Here is an 18,827-nt window from a genome sequence, read left to right as displayed (position 1 = left end):
GATAGAGGCCTGGTGCAGTGGTTGGCAAACTGCGGCTTGCGAGCCACATGAGGCTTGCGAGCCGCGGTTTGCCGCTCTGTTGACTAATGAGTTTTCGGACCACTGGGATAGGGGCTTAATCACAAGGAACAACAACAGCCTGTAATTATTGGAATCGAGAGTCTAGGTCAGTGGTCGGCAAACACATTAGTCAACAGAGCAGCAAACCGCGGCTCATGAGCCGCAGTTTGCCAACCACTGGCCTGGTGCATGGGTGGGGGCTGGCTGGCCTGCCTTGAAGGGGGCCCCAGATTGGGGTGGGGGTCCCCACTGAGGGTGGGGCTGGCCTTGGCGAGGGGCCATGGGCAGTTTGCAGGCTGGCCACGCCCCCGATCAGGGTGGGGGTCCCCACTAGGAGGTGGGGCCAGCCCGGGAGAGGGGCCGCAGGTGGTTTGCAGGCCAGCCACGCCCCCAGCTTTGTCAGGATGGACGTCAGGAATGACATCCAGAAGACATCTGGTTATCCAGTCTAATTAGCATATTACCCTTTTATTAGTATAGATGGGAAATCTAACAAACACAGATGTGATGCACATTAGGAAGGTATTGCTTTATTGTTCTTGTCTCTGTGCAGATTCTCCCACCATGACCCAATGTTCACCATTATTTAGCATTTAATAGAAATCTTTCTCCACTGGTAGATCAGCAAGTAAAGAAGACTAGTTCTTAAAAACACTTTGATGTGGGAAAAGCTGAGAGGCTGAAAGTAGACAGATAGTATCAAGTTATATGAGAACTCCTGCAGAGAAAATCTCATGGACATAGGAGTTTGGTACTGTGATTTTGGTCAGAGTAAACCAAAGATGGTCCAGGATATAACTGAAGTGATCGCAGTGGGATATTTGGCCACAAAAAGACAAATAAATAAATTGTGCATTGAATTCTTTACAGGGCTCTGCAATTCAGATAGCATTGTAAATTCTTTATTGCTATTTAATAGGGATAATTGGAAATAATGTTAATGTACTGCATGTAGCAACAGACTGCTGAGTTGATGAATTTAACAATCCTGAGCATTTATAAAGTGAACTACTATTATATTTGCATATCTCCATGACATGTTATAACACATGATAATTTATTAGGGAGAAAGCACTTTTTAAAAAATCAGTTGTATATAAATGCTCCCTGAATCTGAAGTGCTGGCAACTTCTGCCTCCAGGGGAACTCATTTCCCTCCTTTTTAGCTAGTCATTGTTGAAAGACCTCAATTATAAACTCAAATTTTGGTTGGAAAAATGAGACTGGCGGCACCTGAAAAAGAAAATGCAAAGTGAAAAATATCACTTTTTCTGCTGGTATAAGTTGTTAATAAGTTAGTTGTAAGTATTCACGAGCTGATAGTGTTTGGAGTGGTTTAACGTATATCATTCACAAGGACCAACTGTATTGTCATAGCAGTCGGTGTTTGGCAATGCTGAAGAGTACAGACTTCAGCTATGTCTGCTAGAGAATGTAGGCCAAGTTGCAGCAAGGGTAGATATGCTATTGTTTGTAAAACACTCATGGAAAGCAACTAATTACATTTTGCTGTTTTTGCTTTCATATTCCTGCTTTTTGGATTGTGGACTTGTTCCATCCATTGGTAAACCTGTGGCATCTTCCTTGGTTGAAGTTGAATCGGGAGCAAAAGTTCTTTTGGTAAATGCTGGCAAGGTAAAAGAAAAGAGAAAAATCAACCTAAGTGAATATAATCCCTCGAACAAAAAATTGTAAATAATCATATTTCATCTAGTTTTCTGTCAATTTTACATGACCTAACAGACCCTCAATGTAGGAATAAATTTAGTCAGTTTACTATATTTTCAAAAAACATCCATGTGATTTAATTTGGGGGAGGGGAATATGAAGTATCTGAGAGTGGAAGATGTGTGTGTGGCCAGTATATAATGATGTAAAGTACACAGAAGTTTTGAGAGAGAAATTTTAAGGGTCTCCTTTATACAGAATATTCTTTGTTTCTTGAAAGGAAATTGAGACTATACTTAGAATGTAAGGTATTCTGTTGTTATTTTTTTTTACTACCTCTTAACATCTCCTGTGAGCTCCAGCCACCTATATCCAACTATGTGAAATCTTCCTGCCTGATTTCTAATCTCAGATGCCTGCCCATCCTTTTCTCTTCTCCACCTTCAAAAATGAAACACCCAATCACCTAGTTTCTCAGACCTTGGTTCCTTACTTCCTTTGTCCTGCCTCCTGCACCATCCAATTTAAGACTGAGTTCTGATGGTTATGCCTCCAAGTTCTTCTACTTTACACTATTTCTATTATCACCACACTAGCCCAAGCTACCATTTCCTCTTTTCCTGTTTTCATCTTGCCCCTTTCTCCACACCACAACCAGAGCTACCTTTTTTTTAAAAAAATCCTCACCTGAGGGTATATTTTTATTGATTTGGGGGAGACAGAGGAAGAGAGAGAGAGAGAGAGAAGAGAGAGAGAGAGAGAGAGAGAGAGAGAGAGATAGGTTATCTCCCATACAAGCTCCAACCAGGTATTAGTGTATGGGATGATGCTCCACCCAACTGGCCATCAACCAGAGTTATTATTTAAAAGGTAAATCAGAGTAGGTCATTCTCCTGAATAACCCCCCCACCACACGCACGCACCACCACCACCAATGGCCTCCCAGTGAACTTGGAATAAAATCCAAACATCTGACTTTAGTTCCCTGAGGACTTCATTTTCTTTCTCTCTCTCTCTCTCTCTCTCTCTCTCTCTCTCTCTCTCTCTCTCTCTCTCTCCTCTCCCCTTCCCCCCTTCTCTCTCTCTCTCTCCATCCCTCACTCTCTCACTGACTCTCACTTGCTCATTCAGTGTTCCATCTCTCTAGAAGACCATGTCCCTTTCTTCTCTGGGTCCTTTGCACTTTTATTGCTCCCTCTTGAAGGAAAACTTTCCACTCAATTTTAACTCAGTAGCTTCTTCTTACCATCCAGGCTTCAGCTCAGTTGTAACCTCCTCAGAAAACCATCTCCTGATTACTCATTTAAGGGAGCAGCCCTGTTCCAGGTGCCTTCCATCATTTTACCTTTAAACCACAATCACCATTTCAAATTGTTTACTTGTTTACTACCTATTCCTCCATGAGATGAAGTGCTCTCTCCTGTCTTGTTCACTACAGTATCCCCCAGAGTCAGAGAGCCTCCTGCACAGCCTCTTAGCAAATGTTGCTTGAACAACTGAATGTACTTAAGGAATTTTTAAGAGATAGCCAGTTAGGGATTTTCCAGTTGCTTTCTAGAAAGCATCTAGCCGAAACCGGTTTGGCTCAGTGTATAGAGCGTCGGCCTGTGGACTGAAGGGTCCCAGGTTCGATTCCGGTCAAGGGCATGTACCTTGGTTGCGGGCACATCCCCAGTGGGGGGTGTGCAGGAGGCAGCTGAATCGATGTTTCTCTCTCATTGATGTTTCTAACTCTCTATCCCTCTCTCTTCTTCTCTGTAAAAAATCAATAAAATATTTTAAAAAAATAGAAAGCATCTAGAGTGTGCCTTGTCAAATTACAATAATCAGAAAATATTTGGCACCTAAATGGTCAGTGAAAAGATACACACACACGCGCACACACACACACACACACACACACACACACACACAATCCTTATCATGTAAAATGAACCTATAAAAATGGAGAAACAGAAAGGCTAGTGCTTTCATGAAATTAAAAAATATCCTTTCAAAAACAAAAAACATTTTTCTACCTTATCAGTACTGCAATATTTTTACGGCCATAAATCCTTGGCATTTTATGTGCAAAGTGGAGGACCACTTAGGAAGTGTCTATTCAGAGTTAGGCGGGTGGATCCTGACACTCAGCGTAGAAGTGAAAAGTGTGTGCTATTCTGGTTGCGGAGAAATTGTTTCACCCGAGGGACTAAACTCCCACTACAGGCACGTTCTAAGGTAAATTGAGAATACTTAACTTTTCTTTCCCTTTTATAGCAACGTAAGCTGAGGTAAGGAAGTAAAATAGGGTCCTTTTTAGCAACTTACACTGATTTGCTTTTCTAAGACTATCAAGTTAAATTAATATGCATGATTCATTTCCAAGACCTATAATAATCCTCAGATAACATTTTTTTCCTATGAAAAATCAGTCCTTTCCTTTTGGGATCATGCATTTATTTAAATAAATATTATTTAAAACCGTTTTAGAATTACAAGAAAATTTGCAATCCCCATATATTTTTAAAACTTAATTTAGAGATACCAACTCCACAAATATCAAGCATTTAGTCTCAAAGGACTGGAGACTCGAGAAGTCATCACTATGACACCAGCCTCACTCACATCTGGTCTGGTCCCGGCCTCAGGACTGTAGGCCAGTCCTGGAGTGTGTCCCTTTAGCCTAAAAGGAGCTATACATGGAGACTAGTGGTCAGTCACTACTTATAAAAAGTAAAAATGACAGTTTCAAAAGCTGGCATTATGAGTCTCTCTTACTTACTAAGCCCCCACTGTCTACAGCTGAAGGTAATGGAATCCAAGTCTTCTAAAAGAGTGTCCTGAATCTCGGCCATAACTTCCAGCCAGCCAGGATAAATTTGGTCGTAATCATGGCTCTAAAGAATGGATTTCTGTGTTCCCATTTCCAATGGTAATATAAACTTACAATTTATACATTTCTCCCCTTCTTCCTGGCAGAAGGAATCTACCTTTTCTTGAATTGACCTGAACTATACAAAGCTGACATAAATTACTACTGAAAACAAACTTTCATTAATGCTGGATCATTTCAGAGACCACAAATTATGCAGTATTTTCCCATTTCCTTTGTTTTTTCCACGGTCAGTGATTCTTTGCTGTAGTTCGGTCACAGTTTGACAGGGCACCTAAGTCAGCAGAATGAATGCCTTAGCATCTACAGCATAGACAGAAGGGCCTCATCCAGTACAAATCCCAACTCGAGGAGGAAGGAGCCTGTTCTGTGGGCTCATAAATTCATGTCCATCTCAGCCCCTACTGTTATTTACTCCTAATGTCCCCACACTAGTCTCAACATCTCTAAACTCCAACCTCTAGCCTTCATGGTTCATTCAGAAGGTAATCAAACACTTGCTAGTATAAGATTCCTTTTTAGCCCAAGCGCACATACACATATCAAAGAGCACCAAAGGGCTACATACAAAGACTACAGTCTCTTGCCCCATCCCTCCCAATCCCACAATCCTGCTCCCCAGGGTCAACCACAATCAACTCTTTTAGCTTTATTTTCTGTATTTACTTCAATTCTTGTAAATAAAAGAAGCTTATATTGCTATTTTATTTATTTATCATTTTTAGACTTATCCACACCCATCCACTTCTCTTCATCCCATCCTCCCTATATAGTTACATCTGAACTTCGAGTTATGTCAATAGTGAGTATTTATATTATACTATGACTATGTAAATATGGCTCACGCAACCTAATAGGTATGCTATGTAAATGTTTCTTTTCTTGCTCATTCTTTTCCCTCTGGAATTATTAATTAACCCATGTTTTTGTTTTTTATTTGCTCTTTCTCTATGACCACCCGTAATTGTTTCTAATAACTCAATTAGATTTGCCATATTTCTATGAGTAGTTTTTTCTAAGGTGCTCAAGTGAAGCAAATAATGTATCAATTCTTTTATTTCCTAAAGATTTTCCTGAAGGACTTCTTCTTTTCTTCCTTTGATATGAGAGAACTGAAGAACATGAGTGTCCAGATTAAGAGGGCTCACCCAGCAAGTAGCTTGTAAAGGGAGTAAGACAAGACCCACAGGGAGGCTTATCATCATGAAACCTGGTGGGGTTAAAGGTCCTAAAAGTTCCCAGGGCCGCATGGGGAATTAGTGGTGATGGAGAAGATCACTTCCAAGGAGTAGGAGTCAAAATAGTAAAGACATAAAGTTTTCAACAGCAACACTGGATTTTGGAAGATAATTGTGCCATGACTTCAGAAGGAGTGGTTTTCAACATAAAATTTTATTGCCAGCCAAAGTTTCGCCAGAATGAGCGGGAAGAAAATCCATTTTCAGAAACACAAAAGCAAAACATTCACCTCCCTTTCTGCAATGAGCAGAGAAAGGCCTGGGATCTGAGGCCCATGAGCATCAACATAGAAAGAGAGTGAGGGAAGTCTCAGGATGACAGCAGTGCACCAGGTACTTTTGGGCAGGCCTTTTTAACCCACCCACTTCTGGCCTTTCTTCTGTTTTTCTTGTTCTCTCCTCCCAACACTCTCGCTAATCAGTATCCTCCCTCTTGAACTGAATTTCTAAATATCATATCTTTTCCTTCCTATTGTGCCATATTTTTTTCCTTCTTCTCTTTGTGATTTTCTCAACTTCATTTTTCACCTTTCTAATTTAACATATTTTAAATTTCTGAAACCTTTTATCCTGTGTTCCTTTTTCTTTGCATCTTGTTCTTGTTTTTAATGGATATAATATTTCCTCTCATATCTGAGGGCATTAATACTTTTAAAGACACCTTCGTTCCCTGGATTATGAATTTACAGTAGGTGCTGTTTTTCTCTTTGTTGGTTCTGATATCTCTCCTTTGTAATTTTAGAAGTTTAAATGGAGGTTAAAGAAAAATTACAGAACAATTTTTATGAATAAGATGAAATGGTTTGTGCTACAAAAATGAAGTATTCAGGGTGATCTTAATCTACTTCTAAGATACCACATTATGAAAAAACATAGAAACCTCAAGATTCATTAGAAAATCAAATAAGAATAAATGTGATTTCTAGGAATAAGTTTAATTCAATAACATAAAATGTTTAACAATAAGGTGCCTATAAATAAATTTTCTAAAGTATCCTTCAAAATATTTAGGTAGATATGTGAGAAAAACCATAAAATAAAATTTGTCAAAAATAAGAGTAAAACATAAGCCTATCTATAATAATAAAAGGGTAATATGCTAATTAGACCAGATGTCTTCCAGACATCACTCAGACATCTTTCCTGATGAAGGTGGGGCGGAGGGAAGCCAGCTGGTCCCGGGTGCCAGCGGGCAGCCCAAGGGAAGCCAGCCCGGGTCCCAGGTGCTGGAAGGAAGCCAGTGTCGGCAGCTGAAGAAGGAAGGCCTACTCTTGCACGAATTTTTGTGCATCGAGCCTCTAGTGTTTTAATAAAATACTTACATCATTTATCAATTAATTAAATTAATAAAGAAGTTTACTACATTTTTCAAAAGATTTCTTATTGCCTTTTAGAGAGAGAGGAAGGGAGAGAGGGAGAGGAGAGAGAGAGAGAGAGAGAGAGAGAGAGAGAGAGAGAAGAGAAACATCTATTGGCTGCCTCCTGTACGCCCCAACTAGGGATCATGCTGGAAACCCAGGCATGTGCCCTGAATGAGAACTGAACTGGCAACCTTTTGGTGCACAGGATGATGCCCAACAAACTGAACCACAATGACCAGGACAATAGGTTTACTTTTCAAGGTAAATTTTCAGTCAGATTTTACAGAATAGGCAATAATATGAATTTTTAACACTAATTATGTTCTCAGTGATATTTTCTTCCTACTTTATTTAACTGTATTTCCATGTAAGTGAGATAATTTATATGGAAATGAATGGCTGCCTATGAGGAGTATAATATATCTTAGAGAAATGACCACAGCTGGTCATGAAATGCTACTGAGTAGAAAGCTAAAAATAGTTTCTCTCACTGCCTGTCATAATATTAAACAAAATGCTAAAAGTCGTGATGCTTTCCTCCCCCTTCTAACCACTTCCTTCTAGGTGCCTTTGTGGGGCGCCTTATGAAGGTCACAATGGCAGAATTAAACAGCCGTGGAGCAATGACTTGGGCTCTGGTCATGGTGCTGTTTATCTCCAGGCCAGGCATGTGAATGCCTTGATGGATGGGATGGAATGTTTGATGGTGCTTTGCCCACCCTCCTCTCCCATGTTCATATACATCACACAGGCCTGAGGAAATTTTTCCATTTCTTAATATGAAAAATAAGAAATCTGGCCTATGTATATCACATCCTGAGGTATTATAACCAACTTGAGATAACAATCCATATTAAAGAGTGGCTGCCAGATTAGAATAGCAGAGGGTTTATGCGGGCATATAAAGTCACTTGGTAAATGGTTAAGACAGGGGAGAGAAAATGCTTAGCTCTTGGAATAAAATAATCGTGATATAATGAAAACCAAAACATTATCAGAAACTAATAAATATTTATTCAATGAATCCATAAATATAAATCAGCAAAAATGAGAATTATCACTTTTGGATTTGACCTACTTCCTTGTGGTTTATTTTGGTATTTTATTTTATAGTAACCTAGATTTTTTAAAATAAGAGGGTTTTCAAGATTTTATGTACACACTCTATGCCCATGGTAAACTGAAAAGCTAAATGATTATTTAAATAAGAATCCATTAAATAACATTTGAGTCCTAGTGGTTTGGATAAAAGTAGATTTTAAAAAAACAACAATTCCTATATTCATTTATTTAATATTAATTGAGTATTCACTATGTGCTCAGTACTATGCAGGATGCTGAAGAAGCAGTGATGAACAGAACACACATCGTATCTATCTTCATGTGTTCAATCTTCAGTAAGCAGAGGAATAAATAAATAAAAAATAAGTCACTCAAACAACAAATAACTTCATAATTATTCTGAGAAGGATTTTAAAGAAAAATTGGAATGCATTGTGGGCACTCATAACAGAAACCATACTTAAAACTGTAACTTCTGAAGGCTTCTTTAAGGACATTACATATAAGCTGAAACTTGAAGAAGAGGAGGGGTGGGTGGTGGGTGGTGGGAGATGGTATCCTGAGTCAAGAGATTCTATACCTTCTTGGTGTGGATGATGTACTATCAACATTTACAGTGTATTCACAGAATGAAATCTAGCCTGTAATCACATTAAGAACCTTACTCTTTGCAAAAGATTATATATTTCTGAATAGTTCTATGCAAAGATTTTCCACTCTTTGATGATTTGGATTGTATTGTAATACCCTCTAACTTCCTTTACCCATTCATCCACAGTTACCAATGATCTCCACACACGCAAAATTTGCTTAATTAAGATTATTACCTTGGATGATTTATTTTAAGTTTTTCTGATAAGGGTAAGGTCTACAAAAGAGGGATCCCATATATATTTGTAGTAAATTGGGTAATAAGTGTCTCGAGGAGCATTATTTGTATGATTCATAATGAAAGTTTTTTCAAACACATAACATGAATATTACTATCATGTATTGGCCTTACATTTTAATCTTCCCATGAGTTGCATTTTCTTAAATCCAATTTAAAAGCAGTACAGGACTTCATTACTTACAGGCCGAGTGTGAGAACCGTGGAGCAGACAGGAAGCGACTGTGGTCCTGCCAAGAAGGTGAGTGATCTAGCCCATGAGCATGGGCACTTTCGGCGAAGGTTCGGTCATCCTAGAAAAGACAGCACAGCATTTCAGTTCACTGGTTACAAAATACAAGAATAGGGATTCATTTAAATGTTCTAAATGTGAAACTGAACCTCAATATACAAGCTATGTTATACATATAATTATAACCATTGTAAAAAATAAAACCTGTACATGTACAAAAAGAGAGAGAGAGAGAGAGAGAGAGAGAGAGAGAGAGAGAGAGAAGGAAATGACCCGAGCCATTCACAGCATGACATATTTCTTACCAGTCTTTTTTCCCTGTGGGTAGGATTTGTAAACATTGTTATAAAACTGTGATCATTTATTTACCTTCATACTGTAAACATTTCTGAAGTCATTCTATTATCCTAACCTTTAGCATGTAGGTTACTCGGATACTATCTAGTGGATACACTATACTTAGCTAGCACAGCATGCTTTACTGGGCATTTAGGTGGCTTCCAAATTTTTCCTCCTATAAATAACACGGTGAGAAACATCTTTAAATATATGACCTTTTCCATATTTGTGATATTCCTATGACAAATTTTTAGGTGGAAATCAGGGTCAATAAAAACAATTTGATGCTTTAAATACATTGAGCTAGACTCCTTTCCACAATGACTATATTAAACCTCTTACTCATTCAATAAATATTTAATATATAAACAAAAATGAACACAGAAGAGGTCCCTCTCTCATGGAATATATAAATGTATCCTTCCCCCAAACCTTCACTAAAAATGGGAATGATAACTCAAATAATTTTACTAATAGATTTAAAATAGATGCTTTCATACTTTTCTCTGATAGTAAAGTTGCAACTTTGTTCTCTTGAATGTTTTTTAATTATTTATACAATTCATTTTTTTCTTTCTTTCACTCACTCATTCATTCATTCATTCATTCACAATAATGAACACCTACTATGTGCTGGTCAAATAATGAACAAAATAAGGTATGCGGTCATGCAATTTTTCAGCTTGCAGAAGAAAAAGGCATTAAACAAATAAACTAAATAAATAACAATAAAATGAAAAATTGTGTTATAAGAAGAAGAATAGGAAATAATAATAAGAACTAAATTTACATTTGAAAGCTCCTCTGGGCAGTGATATTTAAAGCAATATTTGAATGCTGGGGATAAATCAATCAATAAATCAGCCAGGTGAAAACTTATGGGTGGGTGGTGGGAGAGTTGGAGGTAAGGGGAGCAGAAGATAGAGGTCAGGGAATGATGTTCCAGACACGTGTGAAGATGCTGAGGTGAGAGTTTGTTGTGTCTGAAGAACCGAAGGAAGGCCCTATGGCTTAGGAACACTGAAGCTGAAGAAAGTGGTTACAATGAGATCAAGAGGTGGGGTTTGGATTTGGGAGGTTTTTCTTACATAAATCAGAAAGTCAGTCCAGGGTTTTCAGGAGAGGAATGGCATGCCTTAATTTATATTTCACAAAGATTACACTGGTCTCTTTATGAAGAACAGATTGGAGTGGCACAGGTTTTGGTCTGAGAAAACCAGCTAAAAGACTGTGACTGAGGATAACTGTGGGGTCAAGGGAGAGGAAGGGATCAAGGATGTTGCCAAATATTCTAGATGAGGCCCCAAACAGATTCCTCAAAACATAGTCACCACAAACAGCAGAGCCTCATGTAACATAACAATCCGATGAATTAGTTATTATTCTCTATACTAAGTACCAAGTTTATATGTTATGTCTTTGTCACATATGTATTACGCAAATGAAAATGAAAAGCCACAAAGAACATGTTCATATACATTTGTAAAAGGCCCATTTACTCGGAGCTAAAACGATGGACATAATCCTCAGATGGTTCAAGTACATTAGCCTTCATGTACCAAAAGGGAGTTCAGGTCTATTTAAGATGCAGGCCCTTAGGTTTTCAACCAAATGATTTATAGTTCTGACTAGTTATAGGGATTTCATAAGAAACTGGAAGTCATTCACTACAGGATTTTTGGAAAGGAAAGGACATACATTGTGTCCCAAATGTATTTCAACAGCTACTGTAGAATGAGCTGACAGTGGGCGACTAGAGGCCGGGCAATGGACCTGGCTCTTACAGTCAGATGTGAAGTACTAAAGGCCTGGGAAGATCTGGAAGATGCACAAACGGAAAGGAGAGTTAGTTCTCAACCAATGCTAGAAATCTCCAGTCAGTCATGATGTTTATATGAGGCATGAAAGAGAAAAGCGTAAGAAATGGTTTCCTGGTAAAAGATGCTTTAATGACTGTGAGCCAATAAGAGAAAGGAAAACTTAAGGAAACACAGACACCTGGACTGAAAAAGACAGTGAGAGGAATGAAGTGGAGATGAAGGTTGGGGCTGAATGAAACAGTCGGTGCAAAGACAGACTCGCAGTGTGCCTACCAGAGAAAGGATGAGGCACACAAAGATATTCAATCCTTGCTCATTCTTCCCAAAAGGCATGGACTTAAATTTCTAAAGCAAAATCAACTGGATTCAAAGCACAGGTTATATCTTTTCTGTTCACAGAAATAGAATACTTTCTATTTTAAATTATAAAACCAGTTTTGTGGCATATGACAGTTAAAACTGATATTTCATATTTAGAACACATGAAGAAAATAAATAATCCAGCAAGTTAAAAACAAACCTAGTAGCCTAATGTAAGGGTGAATTTCTCCAGTTCTCATTTATAAATATCTTTATAATTGAGATCACCATTTGTTGACAATTTTTTCTCTACTTTTTCATGTAATATTATATATGGGAATTTTCTCTGTCATCATTATCATTATGGTAAATCATTGTTTATTTTACTAATCTATTCTTGGAAATTTAAGGTTGGTTTCAGCTTCCTTCTATTATAAATAACCATTTGATAAACATATTGGTACATAAAGCTTTGTCCAAATTTTAAGTGTATTAACTTGGCATAGGAGTAGAATTACTGGGTGACATACACTGAGTGGCCAGATTATTATGATCGCTGAACGCATAATAATCTGGCCACTCAGTGTATATGTGTGTGTGTGTGTGTGTGTGTGTGTGTGTGTGTGTTTAATTAGAGGCCCAGTGCATGAATTTGTGCATGGGTGGGGTCCAGCCAGCCTGGACATGGGGAGGGGACATGGGCGGTTGGCCGTCCTGCCTGCTGGTCGAACTCCTGGTCGAGGGGACAATTTGCATATTAGCCTTTTATTATATAGGATATACACTGAGTGGCCAGATTATTATGTGTTCAGAGATCATAATAATCTGGCCACTCAGTGTATTTTAGGCTGTTTATTTATATCTATTTAGTGTAAGTTACCAAATTTATTGGCAGAGTTATTCCTATGTATTTCCTAAGTATTCTTTTAATGTCTATAGAAATTCTAGTAATATCCTTTCATCTCTAATTTTGAAAACTTTATCTTCTCTTTTTTTCCTAATCAATCTGGATAGAGGTTTTTAAATTTTATTGCTTTTGTCAAAAATCCTGGGTTTTCATTTCTTTCCCTGTTTTTATAATTTCATTGATCTCTTCTCTTTATTATTTTCTTCCTTTTACTTAATTTATGTTTGATTTGTCTTCATTTTCTAGTTTCTTAGGACAAAAACTTGTATTACCTATTTGAGACTTTCCTTCTTTTATAATATACACATTTAATGTGATAAATTTCCCTCTGAGCACTGTTTATCACACTCTCACAAATTTTAGCAAACTATACTTTTATTTTCATATAGTTAAATTTTTTTCTAATTTTTCTTTTGAGTTCTGCCATGGGTTATTTAGAAATGTGTTATTTAGTTTCTAAATATTTGAAGATTTTCCAGATATCTTTCTGTTATTGATTTCTAGTTTCATTCCATTGTGGTTAGACAACAGAGTTTGTATAATTTCAATCATCTTCAATTTATTGAGACTTGTTTTATCGCCCAGAACATAGTCTGTTTTGGAGAACGTCTGATGTGCACTTGAGTATGTGTAGTCAGCTGTTGCTGGGTGGAGTATTCTATAAATGTCATTAGGTCTTGTTGGCTGATAGTGTTGTTCAAGTCTTCTATAATCTTTACTGATTTTCTGCCTACTGTTTTACCAATGAGTGAAAGAAGAATATTGAAATCTCCAACTATAATTATGAATTTTTTTATTTTTCCTTAGAGTTCTATCAGTTTTTGCTTCATATATTTTGACACTCTGTTAATAAGCACTCAAAATTGAGGACTGTTGTCCCTTCCTTTTAAAATTGTTGACTTATTCAACCACCTACATTTTTTTTCACATGTAGAAAATGAGGAAGCTTACCTCTGACATACTAGTATCTTTAAGTTCCAACATTTTATAAGTCTTTAAAAGACTGTCAGAATCCCCCATATTACCATGAAATACAACTAAAGAAATGAAAACTAAAAGAACACCCTAAAAGAAAAATATTTCATAATCCTCTCAATAATCAACATACTAGAAGATGAAAAAAATACCTTCATGTCATCCAATTATATACTGATGTTTAATTTGTGGAATTTCTATATAAGTAAATTTTACAAGGTGACCATAAGATTATTTTTTTATAATTCCTACCTACTCTTTAATCAAATACTTAAATATTAAAAAGAAAGTATTTGTTAAAAGGGAAGATGTTTTTGCAATTTTAGTAATCTTAGCTTTTGCTTTTTACCAATTCTTATATCCTTAGCACAAGGACTTATTTTTATTGCTGTCTTAAGCCTCAACAAGTTAGTTAGCCAGAATTCCCTGTAAAAATTCCACTGGGTGCAGGGACTTGCATTTTCTAATATTTTCCCTGGGTTTCTTCCACTTCTATTTCATAACCCACATTGTAATTGGTTTCTTAAAAGCTGTTCCAACCTGACTAAAATGTCTTTGCTAAACTGATCTGTAATGATTAATATTTAATGACGCCCACCAAGTATTTTTCTCTCAGGAATATTATAAGTTCAAAGTTTATAAGACAAATGATACATTTAATTTTTTTTAAATTTTAATTTATCCAACCCTTCCCCTGGAGAGAAGGAAAAAATACTTACATGTTTCTGAGCCTGGGGCAGGAATGTTTTCCAGAACTCGTCTCCACACTAACAATGCACTATCCTTCTACCTCGCCCCCATTCTTTATTCCCAATCCTCCATGGGTGCTTAAAAATGCTTAACCTCTTCCTCAGTAGGTTTTATTCCTGTTTGAAAGGTAAACCCTAGCGGACAGATTATGTAAAGCCTGTCCTCCACATCTCAGTCTGCATGGCTCCTATTTTAGCTGTTAAACTCCATGAGGGTGAGGCTGTTATTGTCTCTATCTATTCATTCACCCATCCCAATAGTCCACACTTTAGCACAGTGCTATTTGCATTAAGAAACTAAAAAAATGGTCACATAGGGTCATTTCTTGTCCAAAGTACAGAAATGAAAGTTTGCCATGGTGGAAGTTGGGACATAGGAGACTGCTACTCTCATATTCTGCATGTAAAAAAATGAGGATGCTGGGCCAGATCATCTCTAAGTCCTCTCGGCACTAACACTTTATGATTCCAGCCTATTTGAACAGAACCAATAAACAGCCAGCACTTCTAACCATGCACACGATCTTTACCACAGGAAATCCCACTGCACAGCACAGTACTATCAACCCAAAGCCACACTCATCCACAGGTGAACAGACTTATGACTACACTGTGCTAGATTAGACCATGTGATAAATTTACCTTTGTCCAGTTGACACTTTATTGCATAAAATTTAATATTCCCAACCACTCACTAATGAAAAGGATCTATTCAGTGTTGTTGTTGCTTTTTTTTTTTTTTTAACCTACTTCAGATTTGGCTCTGCATTACTTTAGTCCATTTTCAGAGGCCAAATCTAATCTACTCACAGTGGATACAAATTTGCCATAAACAATGACACTCAAAAGAATGTGCCACTGACTTAACTAACAAAGGCAAAGATGTTTTAATGATGGTGCCTCGTTGGACTTAGTATTCATTCTCTTAAAGTGACTATTTTAAAGAAAATAATGACTGTTTGCATGAACGTTATTCAAGCACATTTAATAAAAACTATCAAGACATTTACTTGGTATTCTTTATGGTTTTAGTATCTAGAATTTTGAATTTGAGATTATTTAAAATGGTATCTTTATAGATGAATTTCTTCACATTCTTTCCTTTCTATTGCTCTTGAGTAAATCACTGGGATGGCTGAAAGCTTGTTAAGGGAACTAGGTTTGGTAGAGTGGGGCTCAAGCAGGTTAAAAAATTAATGTGCTCATCTAAGTAGCCATATTGATTCCTAAATAAACACTTTTGATCCATCGCTATTTTCAAATTTTACAATAAAGAAAAATTCCAATCCTTTTGGCAACCTTTTGTTTAACTTCTAAAAGAGCAAAATGAAATCAACTATTTAAATATTATAGCTGGCAAGTTAGCCTTGATCACTTCAAAAGAATAAAAATCTCTTCGGACTTCAGCATGATTTGATTGCCTGCCAGGTTTCATATGTGTGAAATTAAATTTCTGTTAGAATTCTAGAAAGGCTGAAGCTAGAAAAAAATGTTTATTCACAATTTAACATGTATGTGTTTGCTGTGTATTCTGGAGTCAAAGACGAGACAGACAGTATCTGCCCTCAAAAGTCCTACAATCTAGCAGAACAGCATTTCCAAAATTTCAGTATTCAACTATAGTTATACTTACTATTTTCTTTTATGTTAACTTACAGATTGATTAGCCTTGCACCTTAAATCTCTATATATGAGGGGCTTAAAGAATGGCAAACTGGTTAAGATTGGGGGAAGCATAGAGCTATATTTGCACAGCAGTTTATATATGATTTCTTGTTGAAGCATGGAGAGAGATGGTTATAAATGAGATCATTGGGGCATGATGTGGTTAACTCTCCCTCAAATTCCCCCATAGTTGGCACTATTATTACCAAGCAATTTTTATAAAATTACCTGAAAAACACACTAGTGATATATTTTAATAGTCATTCAATAAAAATCACCTACAATCTTGATTTGCATCAGGAGTTAACACATAGCATGCTTTAGAAGCTACTATTGTAAAAGATTTAAAGTATGTACAGAAATAGCTGACCTAAGAGCAATTAATTGCTATAAGCAAAGTATAAACAAATCAGGAAGAGATTCAAGGAAGGAGAACCAGCTCCCAGGAGCAAAACCGTACTGAATACCATACGCACACTTACACCGAACAAATATGACAAAGGGCTTTAGCCAGCTCTGCTTTCATAAACTGTGCTGAAAGACATCATCAACACTTCCTCACCCACCTCATCTTATCCTATAAAACATCTGCTTCCTTAAAAAGAAGTTACATACCGACCCTTCCACTAAAAATTGAAAAACATGAATTTCCTTTTAGGAGGAGGAAGGATGGGAACAATACATGCCTTCTGTGATTTTACTAAAAAAAACCACTGCTAATTAAAACCATATATTTAGTATGTGTAGAGAGCAAAAAATGAAGGTAGTAAATGGGGATTTCTTGAATAAAACCATGCTCCTCTGTGAATTAAGATTAGCAATGCTATACTATTGGCTGACTTTTGAACATTCTGTTCTATCTGAAACAGCTGGGACAGCAAGGAAGAAAACTGTCCGACAGAAACCCAATTAGGCCTGATGAAAGAGAGGCCATGAAATGCCTCTGCTGTCTCTACAAAGACAAAGAAAAAATGTCAGATTCAGCTTTGAATTAAATTCTAAATATAAACTTTTAGAACAGACTTGGTCCAGTTACTTGGTCAACTTAGTACAATATTACATTATGCTCTCAGCAACTGTGCACATCGCTCCTGCTGAAAAATCTCGATGGGTTTCTAGAAATCTGATAGTTTTTGTTCTGGTGATTGCCATGAGAGCAAATCGCAGGAGATGGCTCTAGCCTGGATTGTAAAAGAACCTGAGTTACTTCCTGCTAACCCTTCCCTCCAATAGCAGTGTGGTCACAGTGGACGTCTCGCTGCCCTCCTACATTAACAATACGAGAAGCCAGTTGCCAACATGGTTCTCCTATTCCAACAGTTATTTGACTGTCAATAGTAATACAGTCAGAGGTGTACAACTGTAATGCTAATAGCCACTCTCTTTCAAAGAGAAGGGGATCAAATACTTTCCTGTACTTTGTCATCACAAACCATTTTTTCAAAAGACTATGGGTATCTTTCTTTTTTCTCTGAACTCCCATTTCAGTCTATTGAGGTCTCCATAACAGCATTCATGCCTTTCTCCTTTGCACAACAGTTGTGTGTGTGGAGGCTTTGGATTCCTAAGGATTGGTAATGATTTTTCTTATTATACCATTCTCTTTAGCCCTTGCAGAGTGCCTGTATACAGTAGAAATTCAATAAATGTTTGTTGAATGTTGTATTTAAAAAAAACAACAATAACAACAAACATGAATATTCTTCATTTAGAATGGAAGCTTCAAGAAGGCAGTGATCTTTGTCTATTTTTGTTTAATGATGTGAGGCCCATGCATCTAGTAAGTTCCTGGCACACAGCTAACAGCGAATATTTGTTGAATGAATGGATAAATATTGTGATTTTCCAAAGAACATGAGCAGTATTTATTTGATTGGTAAATAAAGGAAAGGAAATGTTTTATATATGTGCAAAGGAAGAAAGACCAGGTTGGCAATTTCTCCTTTTTCTAGACAAAGAGTTGGCAAGCACTTTCTATAGAGGGCCAGAGAGTAAATATATTGGACTTTTTGAGCCATACAGTTTCTGTTGCAACTACTCAACTTTACTGTTGAGTGTGAAAGACAATACATGAATAAATAAGTGTGGCTGTATTTCAATAAAACTTTATTTACAAAAGCAGTCAGCAGGCAAGATTTGGCCCCTAGGCGGTAGTTTGCTGGCTCCTGCCCAAATCTGTTAGGATTAAGACAAATTGATAACTATTCTCTCCAAGAAGACCATGCCTTCTGCATCTTTATACATCCTGCATCACCACCTATAACAGGTAGCACAGTGCTTTGTGATATGGTAGCTGTACAGTATGTTTTTTGAATTACACTAAATCTTCCAGTAACTGACTTCCTAGATCCAATTTTCAGTAGAACCAACAAATTCAGTCCCTGCAATGTGCCTTTTCTTTGAACTCTGTCCTAGCAAAACATGTAGGAAGTTAATAGCTGCTGAAATAATAACTTATGGGTACATTCTCTCTTGATAGAAAGAATCCCAATGCCTCTTATAAATGAAGTTGTTTCTTCAGGATGCCTGTGACTAACCTGAGGTAGCTCTTCTGATTAGCCATGAAGCCCAGAAATGATTAACAACTTTCTCATTGCTCATAGGAGTTCATGCTTCTTTTGAAACTGCCTCCCCTCCCAGTCTTTTTAAATAGATTGTTTTCATAAGAAGCATGTAAAAAAATGATC

General features: G+C 37.1%; 1 protein-coding gene across 3 annotated transcripts in view; it reads right to left on the bottom strand.

Moving 5' to 3' along the window:
• Nucleotides 1–1,100: 1,100 nt before the first annotated feature.
• Nucleotides 1,101–18,827, bottom strand: part of CEP128 (centrosomal protein 128) — a 364,379-nt gene continuing 346,652 nt past the window's right edge. For all 3 annotated transcript variants that reach the window (XM_028155817.2, XM_054715853.1, XM_054715852.1), the window contains 3 exons: nucleotides 9,338–9,446; nucleotides 1,564–1,687; nucleotides 1,101–1,293 (listed from right to left, as the gene is read on the bottom strand). In XM_028155817.2, coding sequence (XP_028011618.2) covers nucleotides 1,251–1,293; nucleotides 1,564–1,687; nucleotides 9,338–9,446 — 276 coding nt within the window. In that variant the 3' untranslated portion in view covers nucleotides 1,101–1,250. The remainder of the gene's footprint in view (nucleotides 1,294–1,563; nucleotides 1,688–9,337; nucleotides 9,447–18,827) is intronic.

Source organism: Eptesicus fuscus, chromosome 5 (genome assembly GCF_027574615.1).
Source record: "Eptesicus fuscus isolate TK198812 chromosome 5, DD_ASM_mEF_20220401, whole genome shotgun sequence".
Taxonomy (NCBI): domain Eukaryota; kingdom Metazoa; phylum Chordata; class Mammalia; order Chiroptera; family Vespertilionidae; genus Eptesicus; species Eptesicus fuscus.
This window is presented reverse-complemented; position numbering and strand designations above follow the sequence as displayed.